At 35.2% G+C, this 21,095-nt stretch overlaps 1 protein-coding gene across 5 annotated transcripts in view; it reads left to right on the top strand.

Annotated features, from left to right (window-relative positions):
- The window catches only part of Cdh11 (cadherin 11), a 151,000-nt gene that overhangs the window by 122,429 nt on the left and 7,476 nt on the right, over positions 1-21,095 (top strand). For all 5 annotated transcript variants that reach the window (XM_074055909.1, XM_074055908.1, XM_074055907.1 and 2 more), the window contains 3 exons: positions 3,953-4,089; positions 5,351-5,484; positions 5,718-5,835. In XM_074055909.1, the coding sequence (XP_073912010.1) occupies positions 3,953-4,089; positions 5,351-5,484; positions 5,718-5,835 (389 nt within the window). The remainder of the gene's footprint in view (positions 1-3,952; positions 4,090-5,350; positions 5,485-5,717; positions 5,836-21,095) is intronic.

Here is a 21,095-nt window from a genome sequence, read left to right on the forward strand (position 1 = left end):
TATCATTAACTATCAGGGAAACATAAATCAAAACTACAATGATATTTCACCTCATCCAATGGATAGTGTCAGAAAGACAAAAAATAACATGTGTTAGCAAGATGTGTAGAAAGAGCATTTATGTACATTTAATGATGATATAAATTAGCATTCCCACTATGGAAAACAATATGAAGACTCCTAAAAATTTTTTAAAATAGGACTACCATATGATAAGCAACTTTACAGTTAGAAAAGAATAATAAGTTCTCCTGTTCTATTGCATAATACCTAACAATAATGTGTTTTATATTTCAAATATCTGGAAGAGAGGAATGCTCTTACTACAAAGAAATGATAAATATTTAAGGTGATAGATATATTAATAACCATAACTTAATCATTGCACAATGTAAATACTTGTTGGAACATCATGAATCTGTAAATATATGTAATTATTAGGTGAAAATAAAATTGTCAAAGCTACAAACATCACAAAAAAACTAAAAGGAAAGGGATCTGAATGTGAAAAAATATTGCCATAGACAATGGATTTTTATCAGCTTATATAAAAAAATGGTGGCAAGACAGAAGGAATTCTTAACTATGTGCTGCATTTTTGAAAGTTGCCTCTTAGGACAAAGAGAATTATCATTTTTTGAGAATTTGCTTATCATCCAAACAACTTGTTTGATTAATTTATTTAAATTAATCCTCATAGATACTCTTTGAGGGGGTGATGTTCTAGGAGTCATTTGATGGGGTTAAAAGCGATGATGTGACTTCCTTAGAATTATATGGCTAGTGTTAGAAACTACATCTCAGTTCAGGTCTGTCTTAACTCTAACCTATTAGCATCTAATAGAAACATTTCTCCAGAAATGTTTGACTATTGTGTTCTTCCTGTGCTGGAAGAGACATTAATGACTGGGGACTCTTTTTATACCTTTAAAGTACTTTAAAATGTTCATGGTGTGAGTTTTAAATAAGTTATTTTTGACCTAAATATCCATGTCCACTGGTAACTTTTAACAGAAGAATAATGAGGTAAGAACACATGAAATAACTTCTCATTTCCTCTGTACTTCATTGTCTCCAGCGATCCATACCTCCTATTGTTTATTGGGGTCATGTTTTCAGTAGTAACTATTCTGAGCATGTAGGAAACTTCCATGTCTATAATTATCTACCCATGTTCAATATCCAGAGTAAACCACCCACCTATCCAATTGGGTTTCTATTCTGAGGACATTTAAGCTTTTTATTTAACAGATCTCTTATTATCACCACCTAATTTACTGACTGTTTCATATTTAAGGAAATTTGTGGATTGGATGTGTAGGTAAGGCCTGATGCTATCACCCAAAGTCTTAGCTGCTTGAACATCTTGTAGATTTCTTAGACTGTAGCATTTGAAATAATTTTGTTTAGTATTTAATTTTTGTCCTAAAATATTGTCTTCCCTTTGCTTCCTTGACCCTGACTTGCTCATGCCTCAGATAATACCATCCTTTGTAACTTCTTTAGTTTTTGACCACTGGTCAGGTACTGGGGATTTCCTAAGGCTCAAGTTTTTGACTTTGACCTTTCTCTATGTCCACTTATCTATCAAGTTTTCACTCACACTATGGTTGAATGGAATCGATGCAGCACATTCTCTGCCTCTAGGCTGATTTTTCTCCCTTCTTCAAATTCTGTATTTATGATACTAAGTGCTGTGTCTTTTCATCCACTTGGTTTTTCCTTCACTGGCTCACTCGCTTATTTAAATGATATTTCTGAGTTCATACTTGCTGTGACATACTTAAAAACAAAACAAAACAATCCATGTGTAGCACAGAATTTAATTTCATTTTCTTAGCATTGCAGTATCTCCTAGTTGAATTTCAATCTCTCCTCGCTGCTAAATTACTTTTCTTTTTGTGTCTTCCAATATCTTCCTCTCAAATACCCAGGCTGGAAACTATCTAAGACTCTCTCAACCTTTTGTAGATATCAAAATATCCTTTGAGTCCACTGATACTTGTTCATCATGTAGCTTTCCAATCTCTCTGTAGCCTCCATACCTGTTTTATCACTCTTATAATTTAAAACCTGTATAACATCCTTAAGTTTTCTCCTGTTGTTTCTTTCACTCTCTCCTACTCAGAGCATCTTGCATATTCTACTTTATTATTAATCATCCAGATATCCTGATTTATTTGTTTGTTTATTTAAAAGCCTTCCATGATATTTGCTTCTTTGTTTAAGAGCCTTCCATGATTTCTCATTGGTTCTAGAATGGTTGCTATCTTCCTATATTTGAGAGCTTCCATGATTTGTCCTCAATAAAACAGTAGCAGAAACAATAATAACAAAATAGTAATAGCAGCTACTGTTGTTAAATTGCTTAATGTGTGTGAAGCATGAAGATGTATCTTAAAGACTGATTATTTCATTTAATTATCACAGATAATATAAATGAAGTTAGATATGATTACCATTTCCATTAAATGATAAACCTGCTAAGGTTCAACTATCTTCAGTGACTTTTCTAATATCATAACATTTGGCTTATATGTAGTGGAACATGAAGTGGTACCTAAGGCTTTCCAAAATCAAAACAAATGCCCTTAGCATTTATGGAATAATGTCATAACTTACTATCTCTCCTACTCCGTCTGCATTGTCAGGTCAACTAAATTTTAAGTTCCTTCATGAAAAGAAACAAGTTCTCTATTATCATACCATATAGTACAATCTGCGAAGGACCATGTTCAAGTTCAGTACTGGGCAAGAGAGCTCACCATTCCACAGGGAGCTATGCAGTCAAAGGACATTATGGATGACTTCATGTCTTGTACACTGTGAAGTCTTGCTCATGTGTACTTTCTCTTTTCTGGAAAGAACATGATCTGAGCTCCAATATTGAATTCCCCAGAGACTGAACATAAACCACTTGCAAATTTCATCTTTTTTAAGTCTAGAGGAGTAAGCCCTTTGATATCCATGCTCTTTGCTACCTCTAATTTTTTTTATTTTTCACTATCAATGAATGTCTTCAAATGCATTCTGTAAATTTAGGAAAACACAGCTAAGAATTCTAAGAATAGGAAACTATCCAATTGTGAAGTAGAGCATTCTACCTTAAGTAACATGATCCATCTTTGCTCTTCTCCATTTTGAATCTAGGATATGAAGTGAAAGGGAAGGGAAAGTTATTTTACATTAATGGTTCTCATAAAAAGCCATTATTCTTTCCCTATCTCCCACCATACCTTGCCATAAATATACCCCAATAATATTCCAGAAAATTTTGTTAGAAAAATGCAAACTTCTTATTGGCAAGGAATAAGCTGTGCCTTAAATACAGCCTTCAGTCATTAAGGTATGAGGAAAATGCCCCAGAATGAATGGGGCCTTCTTTGCATAAGACTCCCTAGAATTCAGAACCAAGCTACCAAAGAAAGTCTACGACTAAATAAAGAAATCTATTCAGAATATAGTTAACATTTTTCATTAAATATGGAAAAAACTGATATTTAGGGTTATAAATAACTTTTGATGATGAGTTTAGATAAACTTGAAACTAATATTTCATATGCAAAAATTTGGCATAGGTTTGATGCATGTGTGATTTTCTGAGTAGTTTGTGAGCAAGGCATTTTCATTTCCCCAATGCAATTTCATAAATATACAGATGGTGGGTGATTGTAGTAAATATGGAGAAATATGCAACATATCATTATACTTCTCAATCAAATATGCTAAACAGGTTCTTCATTCATTGTACTGAATAAAGGATTCCAATATGGCAAAATGATTTCTGTGAAAGATTCATGTACAAAGTTCAAAAAGTAAATTTGATTAAAAAGAAAACCTAGCTCAAGTGATTTGTTGAAAAATTTGCTTTAAATATAACATGGAGAAAATATTCAAATATTAAGCTCTTCTGAATGTCTTGGTCTAATGGCCTCATTTGCATTCTGCTTAGGTATTCAATTGATCGTCACACTGACCTCGACAGGTTTTTCACTATTAATCCAGAGGATGGTTTTATTAAAACTACAAAACCTCTAGATAGAGAAGAGACGGCCTGGCTAAATATCTCTGTCTTTGCAGCAGAAATCCGTAAGTATTCTCCTAAGGGTTTTGATTCTACTTTACCAAATATTAATAGATTTTCTCTATAGCCTAGGAAATGAAATTGCTAAAATATAGTTTTTTATTTTAGTCTTAAAGATATTTTTTCAGTTCTTGAATTTTATTTTCAGTTCTCTATCTGGGAGGATATATAGGCAAATGGAGATGTTGTAATTTTCTTTGGCAGAGTTGAATATAGACTTGGCAAGATAGCTGATAGTCTTCAGCTGTTTAAAACTTCTGCTCACCAGGCTAAACTCAAAACAGCATCCTAAGAGCCAAGACTTGTGGGTTCTTGTTCATCTACAGATCAGTAGTTTCTGAACTTGATCATGAGTTAAGCACTCCAAGCAACTCATGGATAGCTTATTATAACAAAGATTTCTGGATCCTACCCACAGACCCTCTGATTAAGTAGATCTGGAATGGGACCTAAGAATGTGTGTTTCCAACAAATTCCCAGATAGTTTTGGTAATGCTCTGGGGACCCCACTTTAAGATTCACTGTGATAGACTACTCTCTGGGAAGACCAAGCTCCATTATAAGCCTTTAGGATTAAAGCTCAGTATCACAGTCAGTAGAAAGAGGAAAGTGGTATAGTTCTTTCTGGTAATAATACTGACATTTATTTCAAGAATCCTTCTGAATTTAGCACACTTCAGATCCTATGTGTATTTTAGGCCAACAATGTCTGTGTTAGTCAGTTTTTTCATCTCTGTGACAAGTACCTGAGAGAACAACTCAATGTGAGGAGGAAGATTGATTTTGGGCTCATGGTTTCAGAGCTTTCTGTCTATGGTTGGGTTCGTCCATTGTTGTGGACCTGCAGTGAGGCAGAATATCATGGCAGTGACAGTGTATGGTGGAGCAAAGCAGCATACCTCCTGGTAAACAAGAGGCAAAGAGTGAGGAAGGGGCAGGTGACAAGATGTATCTTCTCAGGGCATGCTACCAGTGACCTACTTCCTCCAACTAGGCCCTACCTCTTACTTTTCACACCTCCTAATAATGTCATCCATTGATTAGGACTGGGCCCTCAGGATTCAATTGTTTCCCAGAGCCCATCAGCTGGCAACCAAGCACCTCATATATGAGCCGATAAGGGACATTCCATATTCAAATGATAACAATGCCTTTCCCTGAGCTGCCCAATTTGGTGGTGGAAGCTTATTCTTTTCTCAGAATAAACGTGAGCCAATATGTGGTTCTACTGATATTTTGTTTATTGTCCGCATTCTCTCCTCCCAGACAACCGACATCAGGAAGCCAAAGTCCCAGTGGCCATTAGGGTTCTTGATATCAATGATAATGCTCCCAAGTTTGCTGCCCCTTATGAAGGCTTCATCTGTGAGAGTGATCAGACCAAGCCACTGTCTAATCAGGTAATGCATCTTTCCCTTTCCTTGGCTATGAGCAGTGCATTTAGAAATAGAATTTGTTTTTGAAAGCATCACCTGGAGATAACTCCTACTGCTCACGGAGGTTTTCTGCCCTAGTTTTGCTCTGAAGCTATGTTCTCTAATTAAAACCAGGCATTTTAGCCAGCCAGGAATTTTTGAATAAATGATGTGCCAATGTCATCATGATTTATTTATGGGTCACCTTTCTCTTTCAGCCAATTGTTACAATTAGTGCAGATGACAAGGATGACACAGCCAATGGACCAAGATTTATCTTCAGCCTACCCCCTGAAATCATTCACAATCCAAATTTCACAGTCAGAGACAACAGAGGTTCGTACTAAGGTTCCTATGCATTCAGAGAAGTAGAAATGGAAAACAGATGACTTATATTGCATAGCACAAACATTTTCACTAATCTTAATAATGCCTTTCTGTTGAAGAACAAACAAGAAATAATGCCACCTCTATTTTTGACACATGGGCTCTTTTGATACATATGAATAGTGAGTCTCATTTTATTTTCCTTTTTTGTATGGGCTTTGATATTTATGAAGTAGTGGGAAAACCAAGTGGGGAGGCTTACACGGCCAATATGTAAACAGCTCCATTTAGTTTTTTTTTTTTTTGAGAGGTTGGTAAACCCTTGGGGGAAAGCATGGCTTTATGAATATTGATATCAGTAAAGCATTAGAAGAGATTAGTTCAACTTTGTAAGGCAATATAGTGTTTCAAGCACAGACCTTTCTTTCCAAGTATGGTTATAGTATATGTGGTTGGATGATGCAGAGCTTCAGATTTAAAGGTCATTACAGAATTTTTGCCTGAAGGACATGAAATGAAGACCTGTCTATTATTAAAAAAATGGCAAAATTTAATGTGATTTTTTCTTCTCATCTTGTCAGTGAAGGAGGTTCTAGACTTGCAGATTATTAGATGTTTTTGCAGTATACGCCTAGAGTGATTCAGGCCCTGTGCAATGTTGGTGGCATAGCGAGGGACAACCTATATAAGCCTTTTGACTCTCAGATACAGTGTTTGGTGCTGAGCATTTTTCTTCTCATCTTGTCAGTGAAGGAGGTTCTAGACTTGCAGATTATTAGATGTTTTTGCAGTATACGCCTAGAGTGATTCAGGCCCTGTGCAATGTTGGTGGCATAGCGAGGGACAACCTATATAAGCCTTTTGACTCTCAGATACAGTGTTTGGTGCTGAGCATTTTTTATTAGTGAAAATTGTCCAAACAAACCCATGACAATGAAGGTCTGTGAAAACTGAGAGACTTATGCTATCATTTAACGTGGGAACAAAAGGTGGTCCTGATATAGAGGTTTTTATTAGTTCCATGCTAGCTATGTCCAAAGTTACAGGTTGATGGATTTCTGGGTGACTGAAAACAGGCTTATAGGATGTTAAACTGTTATGAGGCCTATCAATACTATAATCAGTACTATGTTGAAAGAACCAGGTCAAGATGCATCCCCTATCCTGTTCATGTAATTTTCTTATCATTATTATTATCATTCCCATTTAACATATGAGGAAAATAAGGCCAGAACCATTAACTAATCTGCCCCAAATCAATCAGCCAAATAGAAGTCAGAGCTGAGTATTAAACCTAGGCACTCAGAGCCTCAATGTTACAGTCTTAACTTTACTGTGCTAATGATGAAAGCAGAAAGCATTCCCTATCTCACATACGTGAACTGATTCAAGCATTGAATTACAAGCCCCATAAATTAAGCATACATCAAATATAAGACTGTGAGGTAAAATGCCTAGACTGCATGACAGAGACTTTTGTCTCTCAATGCCTTTCTTTCTGTAATACACTTGCTCTTAAGAGCCAAGGTGTGAGGGAAGTTGCCTATAGACACACACATTTTAAAGGAACTTTATAAAACAACCCAGGTTTCACTTTGTAGATGATATTAAATTTACAGATTTTAAAATAGAAATGTTATTTAGTGTTCTTTAGTTTTGTCTTTAAGTTAGGATTTTTCTTTTATCTCTTGGCTTTGATTTATGTGTACAAGTAATCCACTTCAAGAGATAATTCTGCAAAATGCACACACTTTGTGTATTTATATTACGTATGTAACATAGGAATTTCCTTTTGGAATGATAAAACTTCGCCAACACTCTGGCATGTAGGTGAGCATTTAGTGAATGTGTACTGAGCTTAGTTGAACAAGATAACGTAGAGTTTTCATAGGGCTTTCTAAGATACGTGTACATCTGTGTTTGAGTTCCTGAGGATCCCTGACTGCATTCTCAGAATTTTCTGTCTTTTCAAATTAGTTTCCAGTTTTACACTGGGTTGACAAAACTGCCTTCAACCTAGGCAGTGTCAAATTTCTAATGAAGAAGTGCTTGTAACTATCTGTTACACAATGTATTCACCTTTACCAATATCAAGGGGACTTTCTCAGTTGTCCAGAAAACTCCAGGGATCATAAATGCTTGTTATGCCACCACCTCTTTTATCATCTGTTTCCTCAAATATCTGTGCTCACACTTTTATCTGTGTCGTGGTACAATCCCCAAATTACATTTGAGGTCTAATTCCTGGCTCTATTCCCAGCAAGATCGTTGATTATCTTAGAACACCTCCTGCAAACAGTCAGCTTTCTGGCTTTACTCACTGTACCTACTTCACCTCCATCACTTACTCTTTCTTTATATGTGTCCCATCATCTTTAGTCACCATTAACCTCTGTACACATTATTCTGAGCACACTGTTCTCTACAGAATTATATGTACTTTATTTCATCACAAAATTTTGAGGATACCATCTGTATTTTCAAGGAGATTATATTATCACAGATAAGCTAACAGACCACACAATCCATCTCTTCTACCCTGTTGTTTATGAGCCTAATCTTACTGTTGAGCTACACTTTTACAGAGAATTGCTACTTTTTAAGAAAAATTAGTTTATTAACTATGGCGAACAGTTAATGAAAACTCCCATGTTTAGAACTATTATAGAACCGTAAAGCAAATACAGTCCTATAATTATCATTTAATAGAGTTTCTTTCTACTAGCTCCTAAAAGTAATTACATATTGAAGTAATCCAAAAGGAGCAATCACATTCTGCATCCTATTAATAGCCTACTGAGTTACCAAATTTCTCGGCTGAGACTGTTTTCCATAGAAAACATGAGATAATGGTTTATATCATGCTGAGTAAAAGCATCAAGTGACTTTCTCCTTGAGTGTTTACTTCCATTATGCCATGTAAATAATCACTGTTGCGTTTGCCTAAACTCGGCATAAGCATTCAGCATCTTTAGAAATATAAGAGAGAGAGCTATATTAATACACATTAGCCTTTTATTTCATTTTACCTTACTCCATTCTACAGCTGGATCTTCAAAGCCTACTCAGCATGTGCAAGAAAGTAGAACACTGGAGGGCTCTTCAACATTTAATTCTATCTTGGGCTATTAATACCAGGAATGGTGCTGTTTGGCAGATGAACAGTGGGTCTGTCCAGGTTTTGAGATGCATTTCCTTTGAAAATATCAGAATGGGACATCTCTGAAAACACAAGAAATATGTAATGGATAAGAAAAGTACAAAAGGAGATAAAGACTAAGAGTAATCCTTCTTATGTAGCCAGCTCTTCACTGGTTTATAAAATCTTTTCAGAACTATTTTTTCCCCTGGTTCTTCAAACAGCACTTAAGGCAGGCATGTTGTATTATTTTTATCCCAATTTCAAAGAAGGCAAGAATGTGAGACAACCAACGTGTCAGTGACTGACCTTACCAAGGTTACACTGCCAATAAGTGAAAAAACTAAGTTTGAGTGTTTAGAAGGTCCTGTTTGGTACGTATAACACATTATAAGCTGAACATAAAACACACGACTTTTCTACTTAATTCTTTTCAAACAGTCTTTGTGGAGAGAAAAATTTAACTCATCAATCTAGCATTTCAGAAAAGTGTGAACAAGAAAGGACAAACTACTTCAATTTCCATTTTAATCAGTGCCATAATAATTGTAACAAAATATATTTGGAAATAATTTTGTAATTTCCTTCTATTGCATAATTAATACATATTCCTGGTAGGAAAATTAGAAAGCACAAATAAGCAGAAATAATATTAAAAATGATTAAAATAACTTGATAATATATTACCCAGAAATAATCACTGCTATTTGTATATCCTCTAAGACTTTTGTTTCATGTGTATTTCTATCTTTAAAGAAATGAAATTGTAAAATACATGCTGTTTTTCCACTTAGTCTATAATATACATTTTCTACATCAATATGTTGATGTGAATGCTAATTGTCTTTCTAACTTCTTCTATATGAGAACAGTTGACTATTATTTGTAAGTGCATTGCTTTTACACACCTTTGCCAGATATCTAATTATTCTTTTTAGGACAAAGTCCTAGAATGGAACCACTAGACCAAACAATTATGACACATAATGGACAAACTTTCTACTGGAAATATAATACCAATTTATAAGACCATTGGTAAAGTCAGTTAGGTCCCATTTTCTCATATCCAAGCCAATTTCATATGGCATCTTTTTTTTTAATATGACATCTTTTTAAAAAATAACTGATAAATTGTTAAGTGAAATATAATAGTATTTTAGAATTCCAAAATATCAGAAGTAAAAGCTAGTTTATAATAAGTATTGACCACTTATTTTGTTTTGTAAATTGGTTATTTGCTTTCCTTTTTTATTTCTTAAATTGTATGTTCATCAGTTTATAATTGATTTTTAAATCTTCTCACCTATTAATGATCTTAACTTTGATATGTCACATCTATTGTATGGATTTTCTCATCTTTCAATTCAGATTATGCTAGGCTCTTAAGTAGAGATATTACCTGTTTCCATATCAGTTTGTCTCTCATATAATATTACACTTAGCCAGACTTTCCTCACCCAAACTGATACCAGTATTCACTTATCTTTTCTTCTTCTTTATGTATCTTTTTTTACATTCCAACCATTTTCCCATGAAAACTATACAGTTCCCAATTTGTCATCCATTTCCAAGTGCTTTATAACACCATCTTTACTATCATCTACATTTTGCATAATTATATTGTCTGGGCTTTCTATTTATTCTTGAGGTAGTATCATATTTTTCTTTAATGGTTGCATATATATACATAGGTTAAAACCTAACAAATGCCTTCTCCATACTATATTATCTTTAGTATTATTTTATAAATTTTGGTTTCTCTATTCCTCCAGATATAACTTAAGGTAATTTTAGGTAACTGATGAATATGTTTGTGAATTTTGTTGTATTCACCCTAAATTTATGGATTAATTTCAGAAGGGGATAAAATGTTGAGAATATATTTCCATCCAGAAACTTGGTCTAACTTCCTGTTGAATCACTTCTTTACTTACCATCAGGAATGCTTTGTGGTTTTCTTCATTTTGTTCTATGCATTTCTTATTAACTTTTGACTTTCTACCTTATATTTTGCATGCTGTTGTGAAGTGTGCTTTTTAGCTATATTCACTATTATTTTTCTGGTTTTTGTGGTTTCAAATGAGCATTTTATATGATTGTATTTTTCTCCTTTCTTATTATATCAGTTGTGCTTCTTCTTTTTGTTCTTTTTAAAATGTTTCTTTTGAGTTTAAAATATACACTTACAGTTAATCCAAGTCTACTGTCAAATAACAAAATAACACTGTACTGTTTTCATAAGTCAACTACAAAATAATCCTAGTTCATTCCTCCTGCACCTGCTATCGCTGCTGTATCTGATTTCACTCATACATAAGAATATATATGATTGGATAAAGTAAATAACTTGAAGTGTCCTAATATTGAATCTTATAATTTTAATTTCTGCACCTGTTGTTATAAGCAATAATCACTTGATAAATGTAAAGGGAAGAGTTAGATTTAGAGATTAAGTTTTTGGTTTTGTCCTTCATCTCTAAAAGAGGAACAATTTTCATAGGAATACCTGAATATTTTCCACATAATTAGTCTTATTACTACTTTATTTAAAAATCTTGATAGCTAAACCATCCTAATTCATGAATTGAGCTGCTATTCTGAGAAATAAAGGCACTGAAATGACAATGGCTTAGGCATAATTGGAATATTCCTTAGTGTCACAGAACCGCAGAGCTGCATGCTTGATGATGGGCCAATCGACTAAAACTGGAAGTTTATCAGATCATAGTGACACGTGGGTATCAGTACATTGTTTCGAGCCAAGCACAGGGGTGCACACCTGTCATCACAGCTTCTTGGAGGCAGGAGGGTTGCTGAGCCCAACCATTTTAATCCCACCTGAACAACATAATGAGATCCTTTCTCAAAAAGAAGAAAAAAACCCAAAATATTTGAGATAATCAAATATAATAAAAGAAAACCGTGAGTTTTGGCTCACGGTTTGTAGGTTTCAGTCCATGGTCTGTGGACCTGTTGGCTTTGGACCTGTGCTGAGGCAGCACACGATTGCGGGAATACATGCAGAACAACACTGCTTACCTCATGGCAGCCAGGTGGTGAAAAGAGAGAGAAGAGAATGACATCCCACCATGCACTGTAAAGGCCCCAATGCCCAGTGGGCCTCACCTCTTAAAGGTTTCTAACACCTTCCAATAGTGCCATGTTGAGGACAAAGCCTTCAATACATGGGCCTTTGGGGGACAGTCAGGATCCAAACTGTAGCAAGTGGCTATTAATGAATTACCTCTAGAAGAGTGATGGGTACATGGTGTTCTCCAAATAGTTTTGTCTGACTCCCACCGTTTCCCTCATTATCTGCTATACATACCTGATGATGTCTCTCTTCTTTAAAATTCTTGTTCGGATCTTCTTTTCCTATAAGCTTTAGTGAAACATCCTAGCTCAGTGAACAAGAAATTCCACAACAACCCCTGTGCACTTTGCTGCAATCAGCCCCTTTCTCTTGTGATCTTAAAACTTAAATAGCTGAAACTTCAAACCAGGTCTGGTTTCCCAAGTAGTTCATAATCTCACATGCCCATGATTTGCTCTGCCTGAAATGTACTTCCCATACCTATTGCTCCTCTTTTAAGTCTCATCTGAAATGAAGTTTTCTGTTAGGCAAAACCTTGCCAGACATTTTAGTCTGTGATGGATGCTTTCTCCTTTGTATTTCAGTCACACTATGCCAATCTCTATTGTTTTACTTATCATTCTGTATTCTACTTTTCTTGTTTTTTATCTCCCACCAAAATATGAGCTTTGTGAGGGCAGTAATCCAACACTTAAGACAAGTGGGTTGACTGAATGCATGAATTAAAAAGTGAAAGAGTGAATGGTAAAATACCACGTAAAATGTAATATTCTTCAGACATTTCTGGAATTAGTTGTCATGAAAAAATTCTTATGTGAGACACCTTCAGGCTGAAAATGACATCACATCTTTTGTTGCTAATTTATTATAAAGAAGTCAATACATCTGGGCAGGGCGTGGTAGTTCATGCTTGTTATCTCAGAACTTGAGAACTGAGACAGGAGGATTGTTAGATCAAGGTCAACCTGGGGTTCATAGCAAGTGAGACCTGACTGAAAAAAAAAAAAAGAATGAGTCAGTGCCCAATCACCCAACACTTCCATCCATCCATTTATTTATTTTCCACAACACTATATTGGATAATTAGGGGTGGGAACAAGGAAGACTGATCTCCAAATATATTTATTTTACAAGTATAATGTAATACTGCATGGGTCATCTTGCAGACTCTGATAAACTCAGATTTAAATTCTCCCTATTTAAATAACCAAGGCAAACAAAAAAACATTTGCATGGAGTGGTAGATTACTGAGTAATACAGTCAAGATAGATTCTCTTTTTCTTTCTTTCTGTGTTTCTTTTTGTTTCTAAATTAAGGACATTTTTATGAGCAGCATCAACTAGCATCCAAATATAATTATTACTATAAGTTAAAGGTAGCCAGACAGATTTCTGTGGAATATATTTTCCCATTTAATTGTCCCAATATGGAAAATGGTCTATTGGCTGGTCAAAATGGCAGATGTCTTTTAATGCCCTGACATTTTCACTTGTGTAAATAATTGTGTTCTTTTCCTTCCTGAAATTCATTGCTTCAGTTTATTCCACACAGAACACAGTTTGTCTGGAACCCACTCCATCTTCAACCCAACAAAAAAAGAAAGGGTATTCTTGGTAGGGTAGACATTATTCATTGAAAGTTCCCTTTGGTCTCTGACTTAACTAATTGCTCAATGTCTCTCTATGTTCATATCCCACTGAGCATCTGCTAGTTGTATTTGTGACAATCTAAGTAATTCTCATGCAGTATGTTCTTTTCCCCATCTATACTCTTCCTCCAAGGAGAAAATTAAACAAGTGTTGTGAAAGAATTGAATGTATGGCAGTTAATAAACTATGACAATGTTTATCAATATTATGGTATCATGCCAAAAAACAGTGCACATTCAGACATCTCATATTCACATGCTTGAATTTCACACATCTGTGAAGGCAGTTATTCTATTATGTATTATTTATTGTAGTATTTATTTTGTAAATTCCACAACATAATTGCCCCTCTCCTAGTAGTGTGTAACTTCTTAATTCCACTAGGAGACATAGCTACCAGAGTCTTAGGTCAAAATATCCTATACATTAGCATTTTAAGACCCTCATCTTATATAATTTACTCGTTGTAGAATTTCTTTCATTCAAAGTACTGGGAAAATAAGAGATATCTTTTTGCCTTTTGTACATTGGCTTGTTCTTAAAGGATATGTGTGCATGCATCTGAAAACATTGTGGGAAGTGAAGTGTTAAGTGAATACCTTTGATCCTTTGAGGGTCTCACTATCACAAAATTCTTAGGTTGTGAAGAGCTATTCTCTTACTTAGAATGTGAGTCTCTATTGTTCTGGTTATAAGCTAGAATGGAGTTCAGCTTATTAGCTAGCCATGTTGGGGAAACTTGAGGTAAAAAGGATCTAATTTATGTGACCTGCAATAATATTAGTGCTCCATGATCTCTTGTGTGCAAATGGAATATAGTTAGATCTAGAAAGTTTGAATCTTCTTCTGTTTCTGTTTTCCATGTTATGCTGAAACTGTTTCCTTCTTTGTTTTTCAGGGTTGTTTTTCTACATAGTGAGAATAATTATGTTTTATGGAAAATAGTTTGAAAAATTCTTTGTAATAAAGGATGTGAAAGTAACAATGAACATGATTTGTCCATATAAGGAGCCTAATACACATTGTTTAGTGGATTCTAAATTAGTCTAAATAATAAGAAAAGAATAATAAGATAAAAAATGAAGATGTTGGAGAAGTAACTCAGTGCTAAGGTGCTTACCTTGCTTGTGCAAGGCTCTGGGTTCAATTCCCAGCACTGCAAAAAAAAAAAAAAGCTATTTATCAAGACTAATAACTTTAATGTAGGTATAGGCAGCATTGTTCAAGTTGCGTCTAAAAGTGAGGAATGAAGGAAAATTAAGAATATAAATTGAAATCCCAGCAGCTCAGCAACTAAGAGATAGCATAGATAAATGGAACTTCACAAAACTAAAAAGCTCCTGCTCAACAAAAGAAATGGTCTCTAAACTGAAGAGAACATCCACAGAGTAGGAGAAAATATTTGCCAGCCACACATTAGACAAAGGACTGATAACCAGAATATATAGGGAACTCAAAAAAGTAAACTCTCCCAATGGTTTTGTTTCTTTTTTTTAATTTTTATTTTATTCATATGGGCATACAATGTTAGGGTCATTTCTCCCCCCTTCCTCCAGCCCCCTCCCTTATCTCCCACTTACCCCCCCTTACCCCTCGCTACCTGGCAGAAACTATTTTGCCCTTATCTCTAGTTTTGTTGAAGAGAGAATATAAGCAATAATAGGAAGGAACAAGGGTTTTTACTAGTTGAGATAAGGATAGCTACACAAGTTGACTCTCATTGATTTCCTGTGCATGTGTGTTACCTTCTAAGTTAATTCTTCTTGAACTAAACTTTTCTCTAGTTCCTGGTCCCCTTCTCCTACTGGCCTCAGTTGCTTTAAAGTATCTGCTTTAGTTTCTCTGTGTTGAGGGCAACAAATACTGTCTGGTTTTTTAGGTGTCTTACCTATCCTCATACCTCCCTTGTGTGCTCTCGCTTTATCATGTGATCAAAGTCCCTTGTTGTGTTTGCCCTTGATCTAATGTCTGCATATGAGGGAGAATATACTATTTTTGGTCTTTTGGGCCAGGCTAACCTCACTCAGAATGATGTTCTCCAATTCCATTCAATTACCAGCGAATGATAACATTTCGTTCTCCTTCATGGCTGCATAAAATTCCATTGTGTATAGATACCACATTTTCTTGATCCATTTGTCAGTAGTGGGGCCTCTTGGCTGTTTCCATAACTTGGCTATTGTGAATAGTGCTGCAATAAACATGGGTGTGTAGGTGTCTCTGGAGTAACCTGTGTCACAGTCTTTTGGGTATATCCCCAAGAGTGGTATTGCTGGATCATATGGTAGATCAATGTTTAAATTTTTAAGTAGCCTCCAAATTTTTTTGCAGAGTGGTTGTACTAGTTTATATTCCCACCAGCAGTGTAGGAGGGCTCCTTTTTCCCCACATCCTCACCAACACCTGTTGTTAGTGGTATTGCTAATGATGGCTATTCTAACAGGGGTGAGGTGGAATCTTAGTGTGGTTTTAATTTGCATTTCCCTTACTGCTAGAGATGGTGAGCATTTTTTCATGTGTTTTTTGGCCATTTGAATTTCTTCTTTTGAGAAAGTTCTGTTTAGTTCACTTGCCCATTTCTTTATTGGTTCATTAATTTTGGGTGAATTTAGTTTTTTAAGTTCCCTATATATTCTGGCTATCAGTCCTTTGTGTGATGTGTAACTGACAAATATTTTCTCCCACTCTGTGTGTGGTCTCTTCAGTTTAGAGACCATTTCTTTTGTTGAGCAGAAGCTTTTTAGTTGGATGAAGTCCCATTTATCTATGCTGTCTCTTAGTTGTTGTGCTGCTAGGGTTCCATTGAGAAAGTTCTTACCTATACCTACTAACTCCAGAGTATTTCCTACTCTTTCCTGTACCAACTTTAGAGTTTGGGGTCTGATATGAAGATCCTTGATCCATTTTGAGTTAATATTGGTATAGGGTGATATACATGGATCTAGTTTCAGTTTTTTCAGACTGCTAACCAGTTTTCTCAGCAGTTTTTGTTGAAGAGGCTATCTTTTCTCCATCCATCGTATATTTTTAGCGCCTTTGTCACAGACAAGTTGGTTATAGTTGTTTGGCTTCATATCTGGGTCCTCTATTCTGTTCCACTGGTCCTCATGTCTGTTTTTGTGCCAGTATGCTGTTTTTATTGCTATTGCTTTGTAATATAGTTTAAAGTTGGATATTGTGATACCTCCAGCATTGTTCTTTTGACTGAGTATTGCCTTGGCTATTCGTGGCCTCTTGTGTTTCCATATAAATTTAACAGTAGATTTTTCAATCTCTTTAATGAATGTCATTGGAATTTTGATGGGAATTGCATTAAACATGTAGATTACTTTTGGGAGTATAGACATTTTTACTATGTTGATTCTACCAATCCATGAGCATGGGAGATCTCTCCACTTTCTATAGTCTTCCTCAATCTCTTTCTTCAGAAGTTTATAGTTTTCCTTGTAGAGGTTGTTCACATCCTTTGTTAAGTTTACACCTAGGTATTTTATTGTTTTGGGGGGGGTTTAGTTTCTTTATTGGTTCTTAATGAACCCTAATTTTTCAAAATTCACAAATGTCAATGAGTGGAAAAGAAACAAATAATTAATCTTTTAAATGATATATTTTGTAATTATGTACTATGTGTTCTTAAAGCTTGAAACTTCACTCACTAAACACTTTGGAACATTTATACTATATATATTTCATATATATATTTTTAAAGGTATTTTTTCATTATCTGAATAAAGCTATTGTAACATTTCTAGGGAAAATGGAGTGGGCCCAGAGGAAAGTATCCAAATAATGATTATTCTGCTAGTAACTGGATAATTACTTGTCTTTGAGTGCGGGAGAGTCTTTTTATTTTTGACAGTCGATAAATCTATTTTGTCTCTGAGATTGTACAGAAGTGGATGAGCAGGCAGATTTGAGTCAGAAGTGAAGAAAATATCTCCCTTAGAGCTAAGTTTAGTCTAGAGTCTCCAAATCTATAAGTCTCACGGGGAAGCTTCCAACTCATATACCTAGTGGCCTGTACTCACAGGCTAAAGTTTGTCTGATAAGGTCACTCAATGAAGATTCTACACCTTCAGAGTAGAGACGGACAGAGGACAAAAAGTACCAAAGGAAAGACATCCTAAGAGCTTAGGAAAGCTACTGGAGTGACTAGTTCCCTTAACACAGGCCATGCCTCTTTCCTGACCTCATGGCAAAGTAAAATATTCTAGTTGTTTGCTTTAGTGCTTCCTTTTATCACATTTTTAACATGCAGGAGTTATGCTTATTTATTGCTCATTTTTCTCTGCTTTAAATTTTTGGTCTAATGCACCATTGGCACCCAGTCCTATCCAACTATCAAGGAGTGTTTCTCCTTCAAAATTTTTCCTTTTGGCACCAAATTTTATGTGTCCCTCCATTGGGCTAAATCATCATCATAATGCTTATATTTGCATTCCCAAATTGATGCCATGGAGACTATCATTGTCAGGAACATTTATTTTTTGTTAGTATAATGACAAAGTGTATGGGTAAGAACAGCATGGGATTTGGAGTCCAGGTTGTAGACATAAAAAATTGAAACCTGCTTGGCACTGGTGGCTCATGCCTGCAATCCTAGCTATTCAGGAGGCAGAGATCAGGAGGATTGTGATTTGAAGCCAGCCCAGGAAAATAGTTCTGCAAGACCCTATCTCCAAAAAAAACCTTCACAAAAAGGGGATGGTAGAGTGGCTCAAGGTGTAGGACCTGAGTTCAAGCACCAGTACCAAAAAAAAAAAATTGAAACCTGAATTTGTTTTTACATTAATAGAAACACCAAGATTTGTGCATGATATATAACAATTCTTAATGGCCCTGTTTGCAAGTTTTTGCCTAAGTGGGAGAAAAGTAGAGATGATTATAAGTCTGTGTCCAGGGATGAAAACCATGGGTATATAGATGCAAAACTGGAGAGCTTGGAAAACATTTTCTTATCATGGGAAGTCTGTTGTTGGAGACTGAGAAGTTTGAACTGTTTTTTTAACCTCTGAATGATGAGCTCCTGTATGTAGGCAATTGCATTCAAAACTATGATTACATTTCCAAGAATTCACTTTCCTTCCTTGCCAATAAGTTTCTCTTCCTCATTAGTCTCCTGCTCAAAGAGGAGAACTTCCAAAAAAGAATTAATATTTGCTGAGCAACTCCAACAGGCTGGCACTGTGCTAAGTATCTTTATGAACAGAAACAAATTTAACCAATTTAGTTTCATAAATAAGAATATGGCAACTCAAGATATTCACTTAACACATCTTAAGTCAGGCAGTTAATACATAGATGATCCAAGATACAAATCCACTCCATTTGACCCTCAAGACTGAGTGGTTTGTTCTTTACAGGCTTTGTAGAAACTTGTGAAAGATCTGAGAAATTTCCTGATGGAAAATTTTAAGTTGATGGAATATTTGTCTTTATCTTGATCATTTTACAAACCATGCAGCCAGTCTAGTACTTCCCTGCAAATGTGTCCTAAATGAACCTCTTTTTTTAATCACTCACGTAATCTCAGTAATGTCTCTTAAAGACATGGTGTAGCAAGCTAGTTAGAATGATTTAGGTGAGAGGAACATATAATAAAACTTTGGATGCAAAACTGGTTCCCAGAAAAGGAGTTCTGTTCGTATTGTTTGCTTCTTTTTCTATTTGTTTTTCATTTGTTTCTCATCATAGTGGCTAGTTTTGATCAGTGTTTGGGATGGATCGTAGGAAAGATCATCACAGGCTGTGATGCCAACCCTCAATCCTGGAAGAAGCTCATGCTCCAGTTGGTGCAGGAGAAACTTGGATATAAAGGAAAAAGATTGTATTGACTTCAGCAACATAGTGTCAAACTACATTGTTTGACAAATTTCCTATCTACCGCATTAACTCTTCACCATGTGCCCTCATGGGACTCAATACACTGGGTATTACATTTTCTGGTTGATGAGCCCTCTCGAAGCATCAGACAGAAAACAATCACGGGCTCTTGTCACATTATTTAGTTTCAGTAACAACTCCATGAGGCATGCTGAATATGAGCCACACTCCTTGTTTTAAAAATAAGCAAGTGAGGCTCTCCATGGGAACAAATGACTCATCATAAAGTGTGCAATTAGTATCTCTGGAATTAAATGCAACTTGTATCTCTTGAATTGATCTTAAAATTTGTATGTAAGACATGCATTAGAGATTTTAAAGAAGTTTTGGGATTCTACTGATCTGTCACTCAGAGACTGTAAAATGGTGTAGTCAGCTGGGTACTTTGATGAGCTGCTGTGTAATAGTTTCAATGTTTCTGAGAAGACTTGGCAGTTCAGAATATGAAACATCTTGATTTCATATGCTGGTGTCATGCTTAGATCCATGTTTTCTGCTAGTGTTTGAGTTTCAATTACCTTCATGTATATGTCTGCCTGCTGTGATCTTGCATGAATGGCTCATTGAAGAATAGAGTTTAAATTATGACTTGCACAAGTTCACAAAACAAAAGTACTCTGTTCACATTCCTTCAACTATGACACCATGGGTTCTCAGGGTAGGCTGTAATAGATAAGCTAAGTAAATCCCCCACTGAGGATATCATTTTTATCTGAGGTATATTTGACCAAGAAATTCAATTAGTTTATTTATCTTCTTAAATTTTAATGTTCATTTTTATTCATGATGGCATTAATAACACTTCAGGTTATTAAAATTAGATAAATATTGTAACATTTAATTTGTGAAAGTTGTTTGAGCAGAAAAAATTTGAAAAGAAAAATGACATATCTCTAAATAATTTATTATTGACATGTAAATTTAATTGCTCAGTGTTTGACAAGGACATCATCTAGAACAGGGAAGGAACAATCAGGTGACTAATTTTAATTCACTAGTCTATTCTTTTTCACTATTTTCCATAGTATACATAGTTTTTTCCAGTGATAAGAACTAAATATGCCAATCATGAAAACTTGAAACAATACAGAAGTGAGATGTAGCTGTTTTGTCTTGTTTTAATTGGGATGTTGGCAATGAAGGGCCAAGAATCTGTCACCGTGCCCGCCAAAGCCAGTGATATGCACTCCTTCGTTTCTTTAGTACTCAGAATGTCTGATCATCCCTAAATAACAATAAATCTGCTGTGTATGACCTCACATACAATAAAATACATTTTCTTTTACCTAAAACATATCAATTTAATTTTCAGAGTCTAAGATACTGTTCCTGCTATAAGATGAAATTTATGGTATTATCAAATTATTTATATCATCATAACATTCATTTTTGTTATTAATTTCCATTTCTTAACCCACAAACAAGAAGACCCTATGAGAGGATGATTTTGTCTGTGTGTCTCTCTCTCTGTCTGTGTTTGTGTGTGTGTGTGTGTGTAATTAG

Source organism: Castor canadensis, chromosome 15 (genome assembly GCF_047511655.1).
Source record: "Castor canadensis chromosome 15, mCasCan1.hap1v2, whole genome shotgun sequence".
In the NCBI taxonomy this organism is placed as follows: domain Eukaryota; kingdom Metazoa; phylum Chordata; class Mammalia; order Rodentia; family Castoridae; genus Castor; species Castor canadensis.